The sequence below is a fragment of the Scyliorhinus torazame genome, chromosome 14, assembly GCF_047496885.1.
Source record: "Scyliorhinus torazame isolate Kashiwa2021f chromosome 14, sScyTor2.1, whole genome shotgun sequence".
In the NCBI taxonomy this organism is placed as follows: Eukaryota; Metazoa; Chordata; class Chondrichthyes; order Carcharhiniformes; family Scyliorhinidae; genus Scyliorhinus; species Scyliorhinus torazame.
Window position 1 is genome coordinate 127,036,288 of NC_092720.1, and position 19,559 is coordinate 127,055,846.

Here is a 19,559-nt window from a genome sequence, read left to right on the forward strand (position 1 = left end):
TGAGCAATGTGGCACATAATCCTCGCTGTCCAACCAGAACTGGAGAGGAGTAGAAAGTTTCCCTTTTACCCTCTCCTGAATCATTTAACCAGATCCATGCAACATGCCAACCTCATCCATCATAGCTTCCTAACCTGCCTTTGTCATTGCAGGTGACCACAGCTTCTCCAACCCAACCCCTCACCCCCGACCTGCTTTCTCCAACCTAACCCCAGACCTGCCCTCCCCAACCCACCGCCCCACCCTGACCTACCCACTCCAACCCACCCCTCCTCCCCGACCTGCCCTCCCAACCCAAACCCCCCACTCCCGATTTGCCCTCTACAATCCAACGCCCGCTTAAACCCACCTCCCGACCTGCTCTCTCAAACCCACCCCCGACCTGTCCTCTCCAACATCTCCCATCGACCTGCCCTCCCCAACCCAACCCCCACCCTCGACCTGCCTCTCCAACCCCCCAATGCCAACCTGCCGTCCCCAACCCAACCACTACCCCGGAACTGTCCTCTCCAACTCACCCCCAACCAGCCCTCTCCAACCCAACCCCTACCCCCGGCCTGCCCTCTCTGACCCACCCCTTGACCTCACCACCCAACCCCTACCCTGGCCTGCCCTCTCCGACCCACCCCCTGACCTCACCACCCAACCCCTACCCTGGCCTGCCCTCTCCAACCCACCCCCTGACCTCACCAACCCAACCCCTACCCCGGGCTGCCCTCTCCGACCCACCCCCTGACCTCACCACCCAACCCCTACCCTGGCCTGCCCTCTCCAACCCACCCCCTGACCTCACCAACCCAACCCCTACCCCGGCCTGCCCTCTCCGACAAACCCCCTGACCTCACCACCCAATCCCTACCCTGGCCTGCCCTCTCCAACCCACCCCCTGACCTCACCAACCCAACCCCTACCCCGGCCTGCCCTCTTCAACCCACCCCCGACCTGACCTCACCAACCCAACTCCCCACTCCTGATCTGCCCTCTTCAACTCAACCCCCCACCCCGCATCTGCCATCTCCAACCCACCCCCCCACACCTGACCTGCGCTCTCCAACCCAAACCCCCCCACACCTGACCTGCCCTCCCAAACACAACCCCTCAACCAACTCTCTTCAAAACACCCATCCACCCCGTCCTCAACCACCTCTCTCTAACCTACCCTCCCCAACACTCCTGCCCGATCAACCCTCTCTGATAACCCCAACTTACACTTGCACCAAACTCCCAACCCGTCCACTCCGACCTCCTGACCTACCCTATCCAAACCACCCATCCCACCCTACCCTTACAGACACACCCACAACCTACTCTCGCCAACATCCCTTCCCCCACCTACCCTCTCCAACGACCCTCCTCCTCCCTCCCCGACCTACCATTTCCATCAGCAGTTCACTTCTCCTGAGGTTCTTTAGAAATTTATTTCTCCACTTTGTGTCCTGCTCCATGTCGTTTGTTAGTTTGGAGTTCTGGTTCTTCTCACTGACATTATCCATATCTTCAGCTCTCGATTTCTCAGATTCCTTTGTTAGGTCCTCCTTCCACACGAGGACAAAATCTAAATAAATGCATAATGGCACAAAAGTGTTTGAATGTTTCCCTTCTCTGGGTCAGATCCGGACCAATTGCTAAATCCTTTCAGGATTAGCAGCAAAGTTAAATGGGAATGTAAGTGGCAGGGGAATGAGATGTGAATCTGGCTGAGCCAGGAGTTAACGGATATCTCTCGGACTGCTTTGAGTGAAATGGTTTGGGACAGTCCCAATCAATTTACAACCAGTGTAGGTCCAGCACATGACGTTGTCCAGGATTGGCCACATAACGACTGTGGTAAACCACTGTTGTACCTATATTAGGTGATATAAGGTAGGGGCTGTGCTACAGGTTCGCTGGTAGTCCCTGACTGCAGGCTCTGCCCAGTAGACGGAGTATAAATATGCGTGTCCTCCATTCAGCAGCCATTTTGCCAGCTGCTGTGGGAGGCCACATATCTTAGAGCAATAAAGCCTCAGTTGTATCCAACTCTAGTCTTTGTTCAATTGATCGTGCATCAATTTATTGCTCTAAGATTTTCTAAAAGATGGACCTCCATATCAAGCCAGATCGCCTGCAGCTGGATCCGCAATCAAGCGACACCAAAAAGGAGTTTAATCACTGGCTAGCTTGCTTCGAGGCGTACATCAACACAGCAACCACCCCTGTTCCGGAGGCTCAGAAGATACAAATCCTGTCTCAAGGTTGAGCTCCAACGTGTTTCCGCTGATCCAGGACACCCCGAACTACGCCGACCCCATGGCGCTTCTCAAAGAAAACTAAGCACAGAAGACGAACTCGCTCTTCGCCAGGCACGTACTCGCCATTCGCTCTCAACTCCCTGGTGAGTCCATAGAAGACTTCTGGCGGGCCCTAAACCCACTCGTCTGGGACTGTGACTGTCAGGCCGTTACGGCCACTGAACATTCGAACCTCCTTATGCGGGACGTGTTCGTTATGGGGATTGGGTCGGACCTCATACGCCAAAGACTGTTAGAAGGGGCCACACTCCATCTAGCTGAGGCTAGCGCTCTCTATGACGGTCGCCTCGCGCAACAGTCAGGCCCACCCCCCCAGCCGTGCGGCCCACCCCTCCTACCCATCATGGACCCCACAGACGGCCGCCCCAGCGGGGGCTTTACCCAGCCAGTACGCCTGCACCACGTGCCAGCCCGCACACCCCGGGGGTCCCTGATGTTACTTCTGCGGCCAGCAGAAACACCCCTGCCAACGCTGCCCGGCCCGCGCGGCCCTTTGCAAGGCTTGCGGCAAAAAGGGGCACTTGGCCACGGTGTGCCAGGCCCGCGATGTTGCCGCTATCGCCCCCACACCCCTTGTCTACACACAATGGGCGCCGCCATCTTCATCTCCCCGGACCACGCGCGGCCAGTGGGTGCCGCCATCTTCTCCCCCTCAGTCTACGTGCGGCCCATGGGTGGCGCCACTTTGTCCAACCCCCGCAACGTGCGGACCATGGGCGCCGCCATTTTGTCCCCCACAGGATCTTCAGGCGCCGCCATCTTGTCTCCCCTATGGGGCATGGACACCAACAGCATTCCAGGACCTGGGCCCCCCAGGCTCTCCATCATCCGGCGCCAGCAACGAGCGACCACGACTCTCCTCAGTGACGATCGACCAGTCTCGTCCGCATAACCTGGCCACCGCATCGACCAGCGGGAAAATCAACGGCCACGTGACCTCTTGCCTGCTGGACTCCGGGAGCACCGAAAGCTTCATACACCCGGATACGGTAAGGCGCTGCTCCCTCGCGGTACACCCCACCAACCAAAGAATTTCCCTGGCCTCCGGATCCCATTCCGTCGCAATCCGGGGGTTCTGTACGGTCACACTCACGGTCCAGGGCGTAGACTTCAGTGGCTTCTGCCTCTACGTCCTCCCTAACCTCTGCGCTGCTCTACTACTCGGCCTAGACTTCCAGTGCAATCTCCAGAGCCTAACCCTCAAATTCGGCGGGCCCCTACCACCCCTCAGTGTGTGCGGCCTTGTGTCCCTAAAGGTCAATCCGCCTTCTCTCTTCACAAACCTAAGCTTGGATTGCAAACCGCCGACACCAGGAGCAGACAGTACAGCACCCAGGACAGGTCCTTCATCAGGTCCGAGGTCCAGCGGCTGCTTTGGGAAGGCATCATCGAGGCCAGCAACAGCCTCTGGAGAGCCCAAGTGGTAGATGTTAAAACTGGGGAGAAACACAGAATGGTCGTGAACTACAGCCAGACCATCAATCGGTACACGTAGCTCGACGCGTACCCCCTCCCACGCATATCTGATATGGTAAATCAGATTGCACAGTACCGGACTTCCGGGTGCGGCAATGACCAGCTGAGTTGCACGTTTCGGCACCTCCCGTTGGAACGGACTTTTGGGCTCTTAATAGGAGCCCCAACGGCAATTTAAACGGCCAAAAACACTGTGCGGTAAACCAGAAGGGAATCCCCCCGGACACGCATGGAAAAAGGAGAGGATAGCGGCCGGATTGCAGAAGATCCTCTGGAGCAGCGGCAAGGAAGGGAAGCTCGAAGCAAGATGGCGTTGGAAGGTGGCCGTTTGTTATGGGGCCCGGAGCAACAAGAGTTCCTGCGGCGCTGTGTGGAAGAGCTGAAGAAGGAGTTGAAGAAGGAAGTGTTGGCCCCGATATTACAGGCGATTGAAGGGCTAAAGGAGGAGCAGAGGACCCAGGAGCTGGAGCTTCGGGTCGTGAAGGCAAAGACTGCTGAAAACGAAGATGAAATACAGGGCCTGGTGGTGAAGGCAGAGACGCACGAGGCACAGCACAAAAGGTGTGTGGAAAGGCTGGAAGTACTGGAGAATAATTCGAGGAGGAAGAATTTAAGAGTCCTGGGTCTTCCCGAAGGCGCAGAGGGGGCGGACGTCGGGACATATGTGAGCACGATGCTTCACTCGCTAATGGGATCGGAGGCCCCGACGGGCCCTTTGGAGGTGGAGGGAGCCTATCGAGTTCTGGCGCGAAGACCAAAGGCTGGAGAAATACCTCGAGCTATAGTGGTGAGGTTTCTCCGCTACAATGACAGAGAGACGGTCCTCAGATGGGCGAAGAAAACTCGGAGCTGTAGGTGGGAGAACGCGGTGATCCGCGTATTCCAGGATTGGAGTGCGGAGGTGGCGAGAAGGAGGGTAAGTTTCAATCGGGCTAAGGCGGTGCTTCACAAAAAGAAGGTTCAATTTGGAATGTTGCAACCGGCGAGACTGTGGGTCACACACCAAGGGAAGCACCACTACTTTGAGACGGCAGAAGAGGCGTGGACATTAATTGTGGACGAGAACTGGAATAGTCTGGCGAGAGAAAGAGCTTCTGAGATAAAGTGGTGGGGTGATTATGTGGGGCGAGAAAGGGGAAGGGGGGGGGAAGATTTTTCAATTTGTTAATTCTATGATCCTGTAACTTTTCTCTCTTCCCCATGTTGGGGGGGGGGAGTATGAGGAACTGTGGGCGCCGGTGGGACGGAAAGGGGAAGGAGAAGGGAAATGCGCCATTAGGGGCGGGGCCGAGTGGGAAACGCGGGCTTTGCTCCCGCGCTATGGTAATTGTGGCGGGAACCGGGACGCAGGAAGGAGGGGGCCTCGCACAGTGGGGGCCGAGGGCAAGGGGGGGAAGCCGAGGTCAGCCAGAGTTCTCTGACTTCTGGGAGCAACATGGGGGGTGCAACTACGCTAGAGGGGCATCTAGTGGAGGGAGGGCGGGGGGGGGGGGGGGGGGTTAACTGGGTTGCTGCTGCTAAGGAGAAGGGGGAGCTGTTATGGGACGGGGTGGTCGAGACGGGGGGGCACCATCGGTGGGATATACAGGTACGTGGGAACCGGGTGAGGAGCTGGGTTAAAAAAGGGGATGGCTAGTCGACAAGGGGGGGGGGGTAAAGAGCCCCCCAACCCGGCTGATCACGTGGAACGTGAGAGGGCTAAACGGGCCGATTAAAAGGGCACGGGTACTCGCACACCTAAAGAAATTAAAGGCAGATGTGGTTATGTTGCAGGAGACGCACCTGAAACTGATAGACCAGGTCAGACTACGTAAAGGATGGGTGGGGCAGGTGTTTCATTCGGGTTTAGATGCGAAGAATAGGGGGGGGGCTATCTTAGTGGGGAAACGGGTACTGTTTGAGGCAAAGACCATAGTGGCGGATAGTGGGGGTAGATATGTGATGGTGAGTGGCAGATTGCAAGGGGAGGCGGTGGTTCTGGTGAACGTATACGCCCCGAACTGGGATGATGCAAATTTTATGAGGCGTATGTTGGGGCGTATCCCGGACCTGGAGGCGGGAAAGTTGGTAATGGGGGGAGACTTCAATACGGTGCTTGATCCAGGGCTGGACCGGTCGAGGTCCAGGACCGTGAGGAGGCCGGCAGCGGCCAGGGTGCTCAAGGACTTCATGGAGCAGATGGGAGGAGTAGACCCCTGGAGATTTATTAGGCATAGGAGTGAAGAGTTCTCATTTTTCTCCCATGTTCACAAGGTATACTCACGGATAGACTTTTTTGTCTTGGGAAGGGCACTGATTCCGAAGGTGACAGGGGCGGAGTATACGGCCATAGCCATTTCGGACCACGCTCCACATTGGGTAGACCTGGAGGTAGGAGAGGAAAAAGAACAGCACCCACTCTGGAGAATGGATATGGGCTTATTGGCGGATGAGGGGGTATGTCTAAGGGTGAGGGGGTGTATCGAAAGGTACTTGGAGCTTAACGACAATGGAGAGGTTCACGTGGGAGTGGTCTGGGAGGCGTTGAAGGCGGTGGTCAGAGGAGAACTGATATCCATAAGGGCACATAAAGGGAAGCAAGAGGGTAAAGAAAGGGAGCGATTGTTGAGAGAACCTCTGAGGGTGGACAGGCAATATGCAGAGGCACCGGAGAGGGACTGTACAGGGAAAGACAAAGGTTACATGTGGAATTTGACCTGCTGACCACGGGTAAGGCAGAGGCACAGTGGAGGAGGGCACAGGGTGGACAGTATGAGTATGGAGAGAAGGCGAGTCAGCTACTGGCCCACCAATTGAGGAAGAGGGGAGCGGCAAGGGAGATAGGTGGGGTGAGAGATGAGGAGGGAGAGATGGAGAGAGTGAACGGGGTGTTCAAGGCATTCTATGAGAGGTTATATAAGGCTCAGCCCTCGGAAGGGAAGGAGGGAATGATGTGTTTCCTGGATCAGCTGGAATTCTATGTTCCCGAAGGTGGAGGAGCAGGAGAGGGCGGGACTGGGAGCACAGATTGAGATGGAGGAGGTGGTAAAGGGGATTGGGAGCATGCAGGCGGGGAAGGCCCCGGGACCGGATGGATTCCCGGTGGAATTTTATAGGAAATATATGGACCTACTGGCCCCGCTTTTGACGAGAACCTTTAATGAGGCCAGGGAGAGGGGGAAGTTGCCCCCGACTATGTCGGAGGCGACGATATCGCTACTTTTGAAGAAGGAAAAAGACCCGCTGCAGTGTGGGTCCTACAGGCCCATTTCCCTTTTAAACGTAGATGCTAAGCTCCTGGCCAAGGTGAAGGCGACGAGGATAGAGGACTGTGTCCCGGGGGTGGTCCACGAGGATCAAACTGGGTTCGTTAAGGGGAGACAGCTGAACACGAACATACGGAGGCTGCTAGGGGTGATGATGATGCCCCCACCAGAGGGGGAGGCGGAGATAATGGTGGCGATGGACGCCGAGAAAGCATTCGACAGAGTGGAGTGGGACTATCTGTGGGAAGTGTTGAGGAGATTTGGTTTTGGAGAAGGGTTTATTGGATGGGTGCAGCTGCTATATAGGGCCCCAGTGGCAAGTGTGGTCACGAACAGGCAGAGGTCTGACTACTTCCGTCTTTATAGAGGGACGAGGCAGGGGTGTCCCCTGTCTCCGTTACTGTTTGCATTGGCAATTGAGCCCCTGGCCATAGCACTGAGGGGCTCCAGGAAGTGGAGGGGAGTACTCAGGGGAGGAGAAGAACACCGGGTATCATTGTATGCAGATGATTTATTGCTGTATGTTGCGGACCCAGTGGAGGGGATGCCTGAGATAATGCAGACACTCAGGGAGTTTGGGGAATTCTTGGGGTACAAATTAAATATGAGGAAGAGTGAGTTGTTTGTGGTGCATCCGGGGGAGCAGAGCAGGGGAATAGATGATTTACCGCTGAGGAAGGTAACAAGGGATTTCCGGTACTTAGGGATTCAGATAGCCAGGAGTTGGGGAACCTTACAGAGGCTTAATCTAACACGATTGGTGGAACAGATGGAGGAGGATTTTAAGAGATGGGACATGGTGCCCCTGTCACTGGTGGGTAGGGTGCAGGCGGTCAAAATGGTAGTCCTCCCGAGATTCCTTTTTGTGTTTCAGTGCCTCCCGGTGATGGTCACGAAGGCTTTTTTCAAGAAAATTGAGAAAAGTGTCATGAGTTTTGTGTGGGCCGGGAAGACCCCGAGAGTGAGGAGGGGGTTTTTGCAGCGTAGCAGGGATAGGGGGGGACTGGCACTACCGAGCTTAAGCGAGTACTACTGGGCCGCCAATATCTCAATGGTGTGTAAGTGGATGGGAGAAGGGGAGGGAGCGGCGTGGAAGAGATTGGAGATGATGTCCTGCAAAGGAACCAGCCTACAAGCACTGGCGACGGCGCCGTTGCCGTTCTCCCCGAAGAAATACACCACAAGTCCAGTGGTGGTGGCAACACTGAAAATTTGGGGGCAGTGGAGACGGCATGGGGGAAGGACGGGAGCCTCGGTGCGGTCCCCGATAAGAAATAATCATAGGTTTGTCCCGGGGAGAATAGATGGGGGATTTGGAGCGTGGCAGAGAGCTGGGATCGTGCAACTGAGGGATCTGTTCTTAGACGGGACGTTTGCGAGTCTGGGAGCGCTGACGGAAAAATATGGGTTGCCCCAAGGGAATGCATTTCGTACATGCAACTAAGGGCTTTTGCGAGGCAACATGTGAGGGAATTCCCGCAGCTCCCGACGCAGGAGATTCAGGATAGAGTGATCTCAGGGACATGGGTGGGGGATGGTAGGGTGTCGGATATATACAGGGAAATGAGAGACGAGGGGGAGATCATGGTGGATGAGCTGAAGGGAAAATGGGAAGAAGAGCTGGGGAAAGAGATTGAAGAGGGGCTGTGGGCAGATGCCCTACGTAGGGTAAACTCTTCGTCCTCGTGTGCCAGGCTTAGCCTGATACAATTCAAGGTTTTGCACAGGGCGCATGTGACCGGAGCAAGGCTCAATAAATTTTTCGGGGTAGAGGATATGTGTGGGAGATGTTCGAGAAGACCAGCAAACCACACCCACATGTTTTGGTCATGCCCGGCACTGCAGGGGTTCTGGGTGGGGGTGGCGAATGTGCTTTCGAAGGTGGTGGGGGTCCGGGTCGAGCCAAGCTGGGGGTTAGCTATATTTGGGGTTGCAGAAGAGCCGGGAGTGCAGGAGGCGAGAGAGGCTGATGTTTTGGCCTTTGCGTCCCTAGTAGCCCGGCGAAGGATACTGATTATGTGGAAGGAAGCCAAACCCCCGGGGGTGGAGACCTGGATAAACGACATGGCAGGGTTTATAAAACTGGAACGGATAAAGTTTGCACTAAGGGGTTCGGCTCAAGGGTTCACCAGGCGGTGGCAACCGTTCATTAACTACCTCGCAGAACGATAAAGGAAATGGGAAGGTAACAGCAGCAACCCAGGGGGGAGGGGCGTGGGGGGCTCGGGTGGGTCCTCAGGGGTGTTTTTGTATAGATATTTGTACTTGGTTATGTATATTGGATTGTTTGATTTTATTATTTGGGAGAGTTATCATTTTTGTTATGGCAGTTGCCATTTAGTTTATATATTATTTATTTATTTGTTAAAAACGGTCACTGTTATTTATATTGTTTAATTGTTGTAAAAAGGGAAAAACCTTTGTACTGTTTTGTTTGGCCGAAAAATTTGAATACAATATATTTTTTTTAAAAGATTGCACAGTACCGGGTCTTCTCAACGTAGACATCAAATCCGCCTACCACCAGCTCCGCATTCATAAATCGGACCATCCATACACTGCTTTCGAGGCAGACGATCGTCTCTATCACTTCCTCAGGGTTCCCTTTGGCGTCACTAACGGGGTCTCGGTCTTCCAAAGGGAGATGGACTGAATGGTCGACCGGTACGATTTGCGGGCCACCTTCCCGTACCTAGACAACGTCATCATCTGCTGCCATGACCAGCAGGACCACGATGCCAACCTTGCCAAATTACACCACACCGCCACTCTCCTCAACCTCACCTACAAAGGTTTAGCACGACCCGCTTAGCCATACTTGGCTATGTGGTCCAGAACGGAGTTCTGGGGCTTGATCCCAACCGCATGCGCCCCCTCATGGAGTTCCCCCTTCCCCACTGCCCCAAGGCCCTCAAACGCTGCTTGGGGTTCTTCTCATACTACGCCCAGTGGATCCCAAACTATGCAGACAAGGCCCGCCTACTATTACAGTCCACACACTTTCCCCTAACGGCCGAGGCACAACAGGCCTTCGCCCATATCAGAGCCGATATCGCCAAGTCCGGGATGCACGCAGTAGACGAGACACTGCCCTTTCAAGTAGAGAGCGACGCATCGAACGTCGCCCTAGCCGCCACCCTCAATCAGGCAGGCAGACCCGTGGCATTCTTCTCCCACACACTTCATGCCTCAGGAATTTGGCACTCATCCGTCGAAAAGGAGGCCCAAGCTATTGTTGAGGCTGTGCGGCATTGGAGGCATTACCTGCCCAGCAGGAGATTCACCCTCCTCACTGACCAACGGTCGGTAGCCTTCATGTTCAATAACACACAGCGGGGCAAGATCACGAATGATAAAATCTTGAGGTGGAGCATCGAGCTCTCCACCTATAATTACGAGACTTTGTACCGCCCCGGCAAACTCAACGAGCCCCCAGACGCTCGTTGGTACATGTGCCAGCGCACAAGTAGACCGACTCCGGGCCCTGCACGACACCTTTGTCACCCGGGGGTCACACGGTTGTACCATTTTGTCAAGGCTCGCAATCTGCCCTACTCCGTCGAGGAAGTAAGAGCAGTCACCAGGGACTGCCAGATCGGAGTGCAAACCGCACTTCTACCGGCCGGACCGTGCGCGTCTGGTGAAGGCCTCCCGCCCCTTTGAACGCCTCAGCGTGGATTTCAAAGGGCCCCTCCCCTCCACTGACCGTAACACGTATATTCTCAGTGTGGTCGATGAGTACTCCAGATTCCCCTTCGCCATCCCATGCCCTGATATGACGTCTGCCACCGTCATCAAAGCCCTAAATACTATCTTCGCTCTGTCCGGTTTCTCCGCCTACATCCACAGTGACAGGGGATCCTCATTCATGAGTGATGAGCTGTGTCAGTTCCTGCTCAGCAGGAGTATAGCCTCCAGCTGGACGACCAGCTATAACCCCCAGTGAAATGGGCAGGTAGAGAGGGAGAACGGGACGGTATGGATGGCCTTCCAACTGGCCCTACGGTCCAGGAACCTCCCAGCCTCTCGCTGGCAGGAGGTCCTCCCTGATGCACTCCACTCCATTCGGTCACTACTGTGCATCGCCACTAACAACACACCCCATGAACGTCTTTTTGCCTTCCCCAGGAATTCCACATCCGGGGTGTCGCTCCTGACTTGGCTCGCAGCTCCAGGACCCGTCCTGCTCCGTAGGCACGTCCGACTCCACAGGGCGGACCCGTTGGTGGAGAGGGTGCAGTTGCTCCATGCCAACCCCCAGTATGCCTACGTGGCGTACCCCGACGGCCGCCAAGATACTGTCTCCCTCAGGGACCTGGCACCAGCAGGTTCCACACACACACACCCCTCCGGCCCGGCGCCACTCTCCCCTCCCCCGGTGCACCCAGCAGCAACCCCCCCAGGACCATCCGTCCTTCCCCTGCCCACTCCCAAGGAAGAAGAGGATTCTGGCACGTTCCCAGAGTCACCGAACATCGGGCCAGCATCGACATCGCCGCTACCACTACGTCGCTCCCAGCGTTACATCAAGGTAGGACCTGTACTACAGGTTTGCCGGTAGTCCCTGCCTGCTGGCTCTGCCCAGTAGGCGGAGTATAAATATGCGTGTCCTCCATTCAGCAGCCATTTCACCAGCTGCTATGGGAGGCCACACATCTTAGAGCAATAAAGACTCAGTTGTATCCAACTCTAGTCTTTGTTCAATTGATCATGCCTCAATGACAAACATGTCAACCTCATTAACCTTACAATTGTGGGTTGGTTTGGGAAGTGTGGTTGTCACAAAATGTTTTACCTGTGACTGAAAATTAAGACGTGTTCTCAGGGCTGAAGGAAGAGTTATTCTCTGTAGTTGGTGTATGGTTCTTTATCTGGGTGTGTTTGATGGGTCAGTTTTGAGCGAGTTACGCCTAACCCATGTTATAACACCGTGGATTAATCAATGGGATTTTTATTATGGGCTTCAACACCTCCATTTTGCACCCTTCCCAAATTAAAACCAGCAGAAAACCGATCTCCCCAAATAGATTTGCCAATAAATGAACACTATGAATTCGGAGGTATAAAACTCACCAACTCTGGTTTCCCCATCACTGAAAAAGTTAAATTTTTCTTCTTTCTTAGGTTTTTCTGCTGTGACTTGGCATTCATAATTGGCCTAAGGAAAGGAACATGAAAGAGAGTTCAGATTTAGGAACCGTGAGATACCCCATTTCGGACTGGCGCATTCTCTTTGAAATTTAAACTGTGTCAACTGTTGCTCAGCTGATGCTTTGTTATCTCCAGACTGGATTATTCCATCACATTTTCCTGATCAGCCTCCAAAATTCCCATAAAATTCTGATCAGTCCAAACCCTGTTTCTGTTCTAACTTGCACTAAATCCCATTCACCCATTAAACCCTCTGCTTACTCATCCACACTGGCTTAAGGTTAAACAATGCCACAATTTTGAAATTTACATCCTTGTTTTCAATTGCCCCCATGACCCTCGCCCCTCCTTACCTCCGTAATCTCCTCCAGTTCCTCAATTCCCCGCAGTGTCTATGCTCCGGTAATTTTTGGTCACTTGCACATTCCTGATTTTCATCGCTCCACCATTCAACTGCCTAAGCTGTGGAATTCCCTCTCTAAAACCCTCCGCCTCACATCCTCTGCTTCTTCATTTAAGATACTCCTCAAAACAGATCTCTTTGACCAAGCTTTTTCTCCTTACATCTCCTTATATGGCTGAGTGACAAGTTTAGTTTGATAACACCTTGGGATCTTTCATTATCTTTAAGACTGAGAGAAGGGCAGCACGGTGGCACAGTGGTTAGCATTGCTGCCTCACGCCGTCGAGGTCCCAGGCTTGATTCTGGGTCACTGTCTGTGTGGAGTTTGCACATTCTCCCCGTGTTTGCGTGGGTTTCGTCCCACAACCCAAAGATGTGCAGGGTAGGTCAATTGGCCACACTAAATTGCCCCTTAATTGGAAAAAATTAACTGGGTACTCTATATTTTTTTTTAAAAGACTGAGAGAAAGTGAGTTAAGATTCATAGATGTTTACAGCATGGAGTCAGGCCCTTCAGCCCAGCTTGTCCATGCCGCCCAGTTTCTATCACTAAGCTAGTCCCACTTGCCCACATTTGGCCCATATCCCTCTATACCCACCCTGCCCATGTAACTGTCTAACTGCTTTTTTCTAAATAAATGTTTTTTATTGGGTTTTTGAACAAAGTATATTTACCGTCATGTACACAGAATAAGAATACATATATATATACAGAAGAGAAGGGAACACGCACAAAAAACAAAACAAACAACAACAAAAAAGTTAGAATAAAATAACTGGTAGGGTATTATGTGCTAGCTCAACAACAGCAGCTCTGCACAATTGGCAATATTGTTTTTAGCACATAAGTAGGCATCTGTTTGTGGTGGGGGGGGGGGGAGAGAACTGAGGGGAGGGGGGGTACATATAAATTTGGGGGCGGGGAAATAATTACAGAACAATTACAGAGGGCAAAACACGAATGGAGCTGGTGTTGGTGTTGTCGCTTGCTTCTCCCGGATGGTTTTCGCTGCCATTGTCGTCTCGCGCTCACCTCCGCTTCAGCCGTTCGTCCCGTCTTTTGCCCGGATTTTCCTTGTTCCCTGCTCCTGTAGATGCCAAGTTTGTTATCATTTCCCGTGCCCTCCTTCTGGCTGTCATTCCCTTGCCTCCCCCCCACCTCACTGGTTCCCCTCTATTCTTCCCTGTCACCTCCCTCTTCCCCCCCCCCCCCCCTCTGCCCCCTTCCTCCCCCCCCCCCTACCCTTGTCCTGTGGTTCGCCTTTCTTTTCTCTTCGGTTTAGCAGCTAGCCCCCCCCCCCCCCCCCTCCCCACCGGTCTATCCCTCCCTCCCCCGCCTCGGATACTTTCCTCTGATTCTTGGCTACCTGGCTATTCTTCTGCTTGTTCATTGGCCACAAACAGGTCCCGGAACAATTGGGTGAATGGCTCCCATGTTCTGTGGAAGCCGTCGTCTGACCCTCGGATGGCGAATTTGATTTTCTCCATTTGGAGAGATTCCGAGAGGTCGGACAGCCAGTCTGCAGCTTTGGGTGGTGCTGCTGACCGCCAGCCGAACAGGATTCTACGGCGGGCGATCAGGGAGGCAAAGGCAAGGGCGTCCGCCCTCCTCCCCAGGAATAGATCTGGTTGGTCTGAAACCCCGAAGACGGCCACTTTCGGGCATGGTTCCACCCTCACCCCTACCACCTTGGACATTGTCTCGACGAAGGCTGTCCGGTACCCCACAAGTCTGGGGCAAGACCAGAACATGTGGGTGTGGTTGGTCAGACCTCCTTGGCACTGTTCACATCTGTCCTCCATCTCCAGGAAGAACCTACTCATACGGGTTCTTGTTAAGTGGGCTCTATGTACCACTTTTAGTTGTGTCATGTTGAGCCTTGCGCACGTGCAGGTGGAGTAGACCTTATGCAGTGCTTCACTCCAGAGTCCCCACCCTATTTCAATCCTCAGGTTTTCCTCCTATTTCTTTCTTGTTGCGTCCAGTACGGTGTTGGCCCTTTCTACCAGTCAGTCATCCATGTCGCCCTTTATCTAGAATGCTTGCGTCCAGTAACTCTCCCAGTAATGTCTGTCGTGGCGGCAGTGAAGCACTGCATAAGGTCTACTCCACCTGCACGTCCTTGTCTCCTTTCGTAGGAGGTTTTTGAGTTGCAGGTACCTTAGCTCGTTCCCCCTGGCTAGCTGGGATTTCTCTGTCAGTTCGCCCAGTGTTGCGATTCTGCCGTCCGTGTATAGGTCCCTGACTGTCAGTGTCCCTCCGTCCTGCCCCCACCTTTTGAAGGTGGCATCAATCAGTGCTGGTGTGAACCTATGGTTGTTACAGATGGGAGCTTTGTCCGACATTTTGGTCAGGCCAAATTGCTGCCGTAGTTGGTTCCAGAATTGGAGGGTGGCTATCACCACCGGGCTGCTGGAGTGTTTTTTGGGTGGGGATGGGAGTGCCGCGTGGCGAGGGCTCAGAGGGAGGTCCCCTTGCAGGAGGCCTCTTCCGCGCGCACCCACTCAGCTTCTGGCTCCTTGGTCCATCCCTTATTCGCTCGGCCGTCGCCGCCCAGTGGTAGAATTGTCGGTTTGGGAGGGCTAGCCTCCCCCTGGATTTTTTTTTTATAGGACCTTCTTTGGGATCCTATCATTCTTTCCCTCCCCCCATACGGACCCCATGCTTAGTTTGTCTAGTGCTTTGAAAAAGGCCTTGGGGATGTAGATCGGGATTGATCTGAATAGGAAGAGGTACCTGGGCAGTACGTTCATTTTGATCGTCTGGACTCTCCCCGCGAGGGAGAGTGGGAGTGTGCTCCATCTTTGCAGGTTCTGTTTTACTTCCTCCGTCAGACTGGTGAGGTTCCATTTGTGGATCCCTTTCCAGTCATGGGCTATTTGGATCCCCAGGTAGCGGAAGTTGTGTCGAGCCTGTTTAAACGGCAGTCCCATTAGTGCTGCCCCCCCTACTTGTGGGTGTACCGGGAAGATCTCGCTTTTGCTCATGTTGAGTTTGTAGCGCGAGAAGGCGCCAAACTCTTTCAGGAGCGCGATGATTCCTTCCATGCTGCTCTGTGGATCCGAAATGTAGAGGAGCAGGTCATCTGCATAGAGTGAGACTCTGTGCTCTCTGCCTCCCCTTCGGATCCCCCTCCAGCTTTTTGCTGCTCTGAGAGCAATTGCTAGTGATTCGATCGCTAGGGCGAACAGCAGCGGGGACAGTGGGCATCTTTGTCTTGTGCCCCTGTGCAGCTGGAAGTATCGGGAGTTGGTATTGTTGGTCCGTACGCTCGCCATGGGAGCGTTGTATAGGAGCTTCACCCAGGAGGTGAATCCTGTTCCAAGCCCGAACCGCTCCAGTGCCTCTATGAGGTATTTCCATTCGACCCTGTCGAAGGTCTTTTCTACATCTAGGGAGGTGATCACTTCTGGTGTTCTCTCCCCGGATGGGGTCATTATCACGTTTAGCAGGCGCCTGATGTTCGAGGTTAGCTGCCTATCTTTGACAAAACCCGTCTGGTCCTCTGCAACCACCTCTGGTACACAGTCTTCTAGCCTTTTGGCTAGTATTTTGGCACCTGCGTTCAGCAGTGAGATGGGTCTGTATGACCCACATTCCGTTGGGTCTTTAACTTTCTTAGGTATCAGCGAGATTGAGGCCTGTGCTAGCGTAGGCGGCAGTGTGCCCCTCGCTAACGAGTCTGTGAACACCTCCACAGGTGTAGAAGGCCGCCAGGAACCCATCTGGTCCATGAACTCTCCCAGTGCTAGTGGTGCTTCCAGGCCCCATTCTCTGCCCTTCCCCACGACTGGTGTGTCCAGTCCATCAAGGAACCGTTTCATCCCAGATTCCCCCATTGGGGGCTCTGAGGTGTACAGCCCTTGGTAGAAGGCCTTGAAGATTTTGTTACTCTTTTCTGGTCCTGTTTCTAATGTGCCTCTGGTAATCCCTGATTTGTGCAATTTATCTGGTGGCTGCCTGCTTTCTCAGCTGGTGTGCTAACAGGCGGCTGGCTTTGTCTCCGTGTTCGTATAGGGTCCCACGTGCCTGGCGGAGTTGGTGCACTGCTTTCCTGGTGGAGAGCAGATCAAAGTTCCTTTGTAGCTCTTTCCTCTCCGCCAGGAGCTCTATGGTCGGGGCCTCGGAGTATTTATGGTCTACCTCCAGTATGGAGTCGACCAGCTGCTGCCTAGCCGCCCTTTCCTCCCTATCTCTTCGAGCTTTGAAAGCGATAATTTCCCCTCTTACTACGGCCTTTAGCGCTTCCCAGAACGTGGAGGGTGAGACCTCCCCGTTTCGGTTGTTCTCCGTGTACTCTGCTATGGCCTGCGATATCTTTGCGTTGAAGACCTTGTCTGCTAGTAGGGCAATGTCCCACCGCCATGTGGGGCGTTGGGTCTAACTGCTTTTTAAAAGACAAAATCATATCCGCCTCTACCACTGCCTTTGGCAGCCCAATCCAGATGTTCACCACCCTCTGTGTGAAGAAATTTCCCCTCTGGTCTCTTTTGTATCTCCCCCCTCTCACCTTAAACCTTTGCCCTCTAGTTCTAGACTCCTCTACATTTGGGGAAAGATGTCGACTATCTTCATTATCTATGCTCTTCATTATTTTATAGACCTCTAGCCAAGAGTGGGAGATGATGGGATAAGTCTTGATGTCAACCTGGTAGGAATACAGGAAATTGTGAAAGATGACGGACTAGAAGGATTGGAGGACCACGATAAAGAAAATGTACGGCAGACTGTCAGTAAGATTGAATGAGAGTGAGAAAGGGAGAATGGAGGTGAGGGGGTCAAATCAGCTACAACTTGCATTTATATTAAACATTGTAGCATAGTAAAACATTCCACAGAACCTTATCAAGAATTACGCCATGAGTTATTAGGTCAATGAGGCAGGTTTTAAAGGAGGTAAGCAAGGTGGAGAGGCAGGGAAATTTAGGGAGGAAATTTCAGAGGTTAAGGTCGAGGCAGCTAAAGGCATGGCCACCAATGAGCCATAGAGTTTTACAACACAAACCAAAGCCCTTCGGCCCATCGTGCCTGTGCCGGCCATCAAGCACTTATCTACTCTAACCCCATCTTCCAGCACTTGGCCTGTAGCCTTGTCTGCTACGACATTTCAAGTGCTCATCTAAGTGCTTCTTAAATGTTGTGAGGATTCCTGCCTCTACCACCCCTTCAGGCAATGAGTTCCAGATCCTACCACCCTCTAAGTGAAAGTGTTTCCCCCAAATCCCCTCTAAATTTCCTGCCCCTCCCCTTAAACCTATGCCCCCTAGGGGCAGCACGGTGGATTAGCCCTGCTGCCTCACGGCACAAGGGTCCCAGGTTCAATCCTGGCTCTGGGTCATTGTCCGTGTGGAGTTTGCACATTCTCTCCGTGTCTGCGTGGGTTTCACCCCCACAACCCAAAGATGCGCAGGGTAGGTGGATTGGCCACACTAAATTGCCCCTTAATTGGAAAAAATTAACTGGGTACTCTAGATATTTTTTTTAATGTTTGTGTACCTTTAGAGATGTATGTGCTAGATTGCCCAGCTCTCTTTCTTTCTCTATCATGCAGTTTCCATGAAGGGTATATGAATGTTAACTATTCACCCTGCAGCTGCACATATCCAAATTAAACATGATTCGTCAGTCACAAGTCCATTCCTGCAACTCATCCAAAATTTGCCTGAAGCAGTCAGGCGTCATGCACAATTCTGACTCAGATCTCAGTATGATTTGCAAGTCATGTTCCCAACTCTAGGTCATCCATAAAAGTAGCAAAGAGTACATTAAAATTAAAATAAAAACAAAATATATAGTTGCTTTTCACCTATGTCGTTCCAGACAGTTGCCCATCCTGCTCAAGATATTGGCCTGAAGTCTCTGGCCGTTGGGATTCTCTCTTCACATTGGGAGCGCACACCCGCCCATGAGTTTCCCGGTGGTGTGAGGTGGCTTCAATGGGAAATCCCATTGACAAGCAGCGGAAAGAGAGCATTCCGCCACCATCAAACGGCGCATTATGACACATGCACTCTTGGAGTTCTTTTATGGTAAGTTGTCAAAAATGTTTTGAAACTCTAAGTAGACAATATCTACTGGCTTTCAGTCATTCACCGTCTTGATAACTTTGCCAAAAGATATAATCCAATTTGTAAGGCATTACCTTTTTTTCTTAAACCATGTTAAGTATCCTTCACATGTACCTCAGTTAGCTGATCATTGTAGTTGAAGGCTTTAACCTCAGTACACCTGGATTAGAGAACAGGGGGAGAGAAAATCAGCCAGATTTCCTATTCTTAATGGCGAGCCAGTGGCCCATAGCGGAAGGTGTGGATGTTCGAAGAGTATTGACTCTATGTTGATGTCCTCGATGTTAGAATAATAATAACAATAACCTTTTATTGTCACAAGTATGCAGTTACTGTGAAAAGCGCCTAGTCAGGACACACATTCAAGCCTGACCCATTAAGAAAGCCTAGGTTATTGGAAGCAGGTGTGTGCACTGTGCACAGCTTGTATAAGCCCACCTGTGCAGAGGACAAAAAATATATAAAATGAGCTAGGAGTTAGGTGTCGATACGGGTTAATGACCACCATAAAATGGAGAATCTAGAAGGTCAGAGATAGATCAACTGGAACAGTTAAGCTCATCGCACATTCTGCCACCCTACTTTGAAAGAAACAACATACTTAGCTAAAAAGACTGGCATCCGAAGGGTTTCTGTAGATAAATTGAAACATGAGGAAAGAACATCACCCACCTCCTGCTTTTCTGCAGAGATTTCATCGTCAGTATCTTCATCCTCCTTGTCCAAGCTACCATAGTATTCGCCCTTGGCCTCTTTTGGCGGAATGAGTTTGATGGCATCATTCCATTCATTGCTGTTATTTCTCAACATGTTGCTTCAAGACTGAGTTGTCCTTTGGAAATTGATTCCCAGCAATGCTCCTGCTTGGAAATAAACAAAATCCACTGAGCATTTGAAAAGAATTCTCCACCGACATGGCATGGC

The 19,559-nt window shown here is 52.6% G+C and overlaps 1 protein-coding gene across 1 annotated transcript in view; it reads right to left on the minus strand.

The window, feature by feature from the left end:
* LOC140389059 (anoctamin-7-like) overlaps nt 1-19,559 on the minus strand; it is a 275,652-nt gene that overhangs the window by 167,719 nt on the left and 88,374 nt on the right. The window contains exons 2-4 of the mRNA XM_072473221.1: nt 19,308-19,495; nt 12,086-12,170; nt 1,374-1,555 (exon numbers count right to left, since the gene is read on the minus strand). Of these exons, the coding sequence (XP_072329322.1) occupies nt 1,374-1,555; nt 12,086-12,170; nt 19,308-19,445 (405 nt within the window). The 5' untranslated portion in view covers nt 19,446-19,495. The remainder of the gene's footprint in view (nt 1-1,373; nt 1,556-12,085; nt 12,171-19,307; nt 19,496-19,559) is intronic.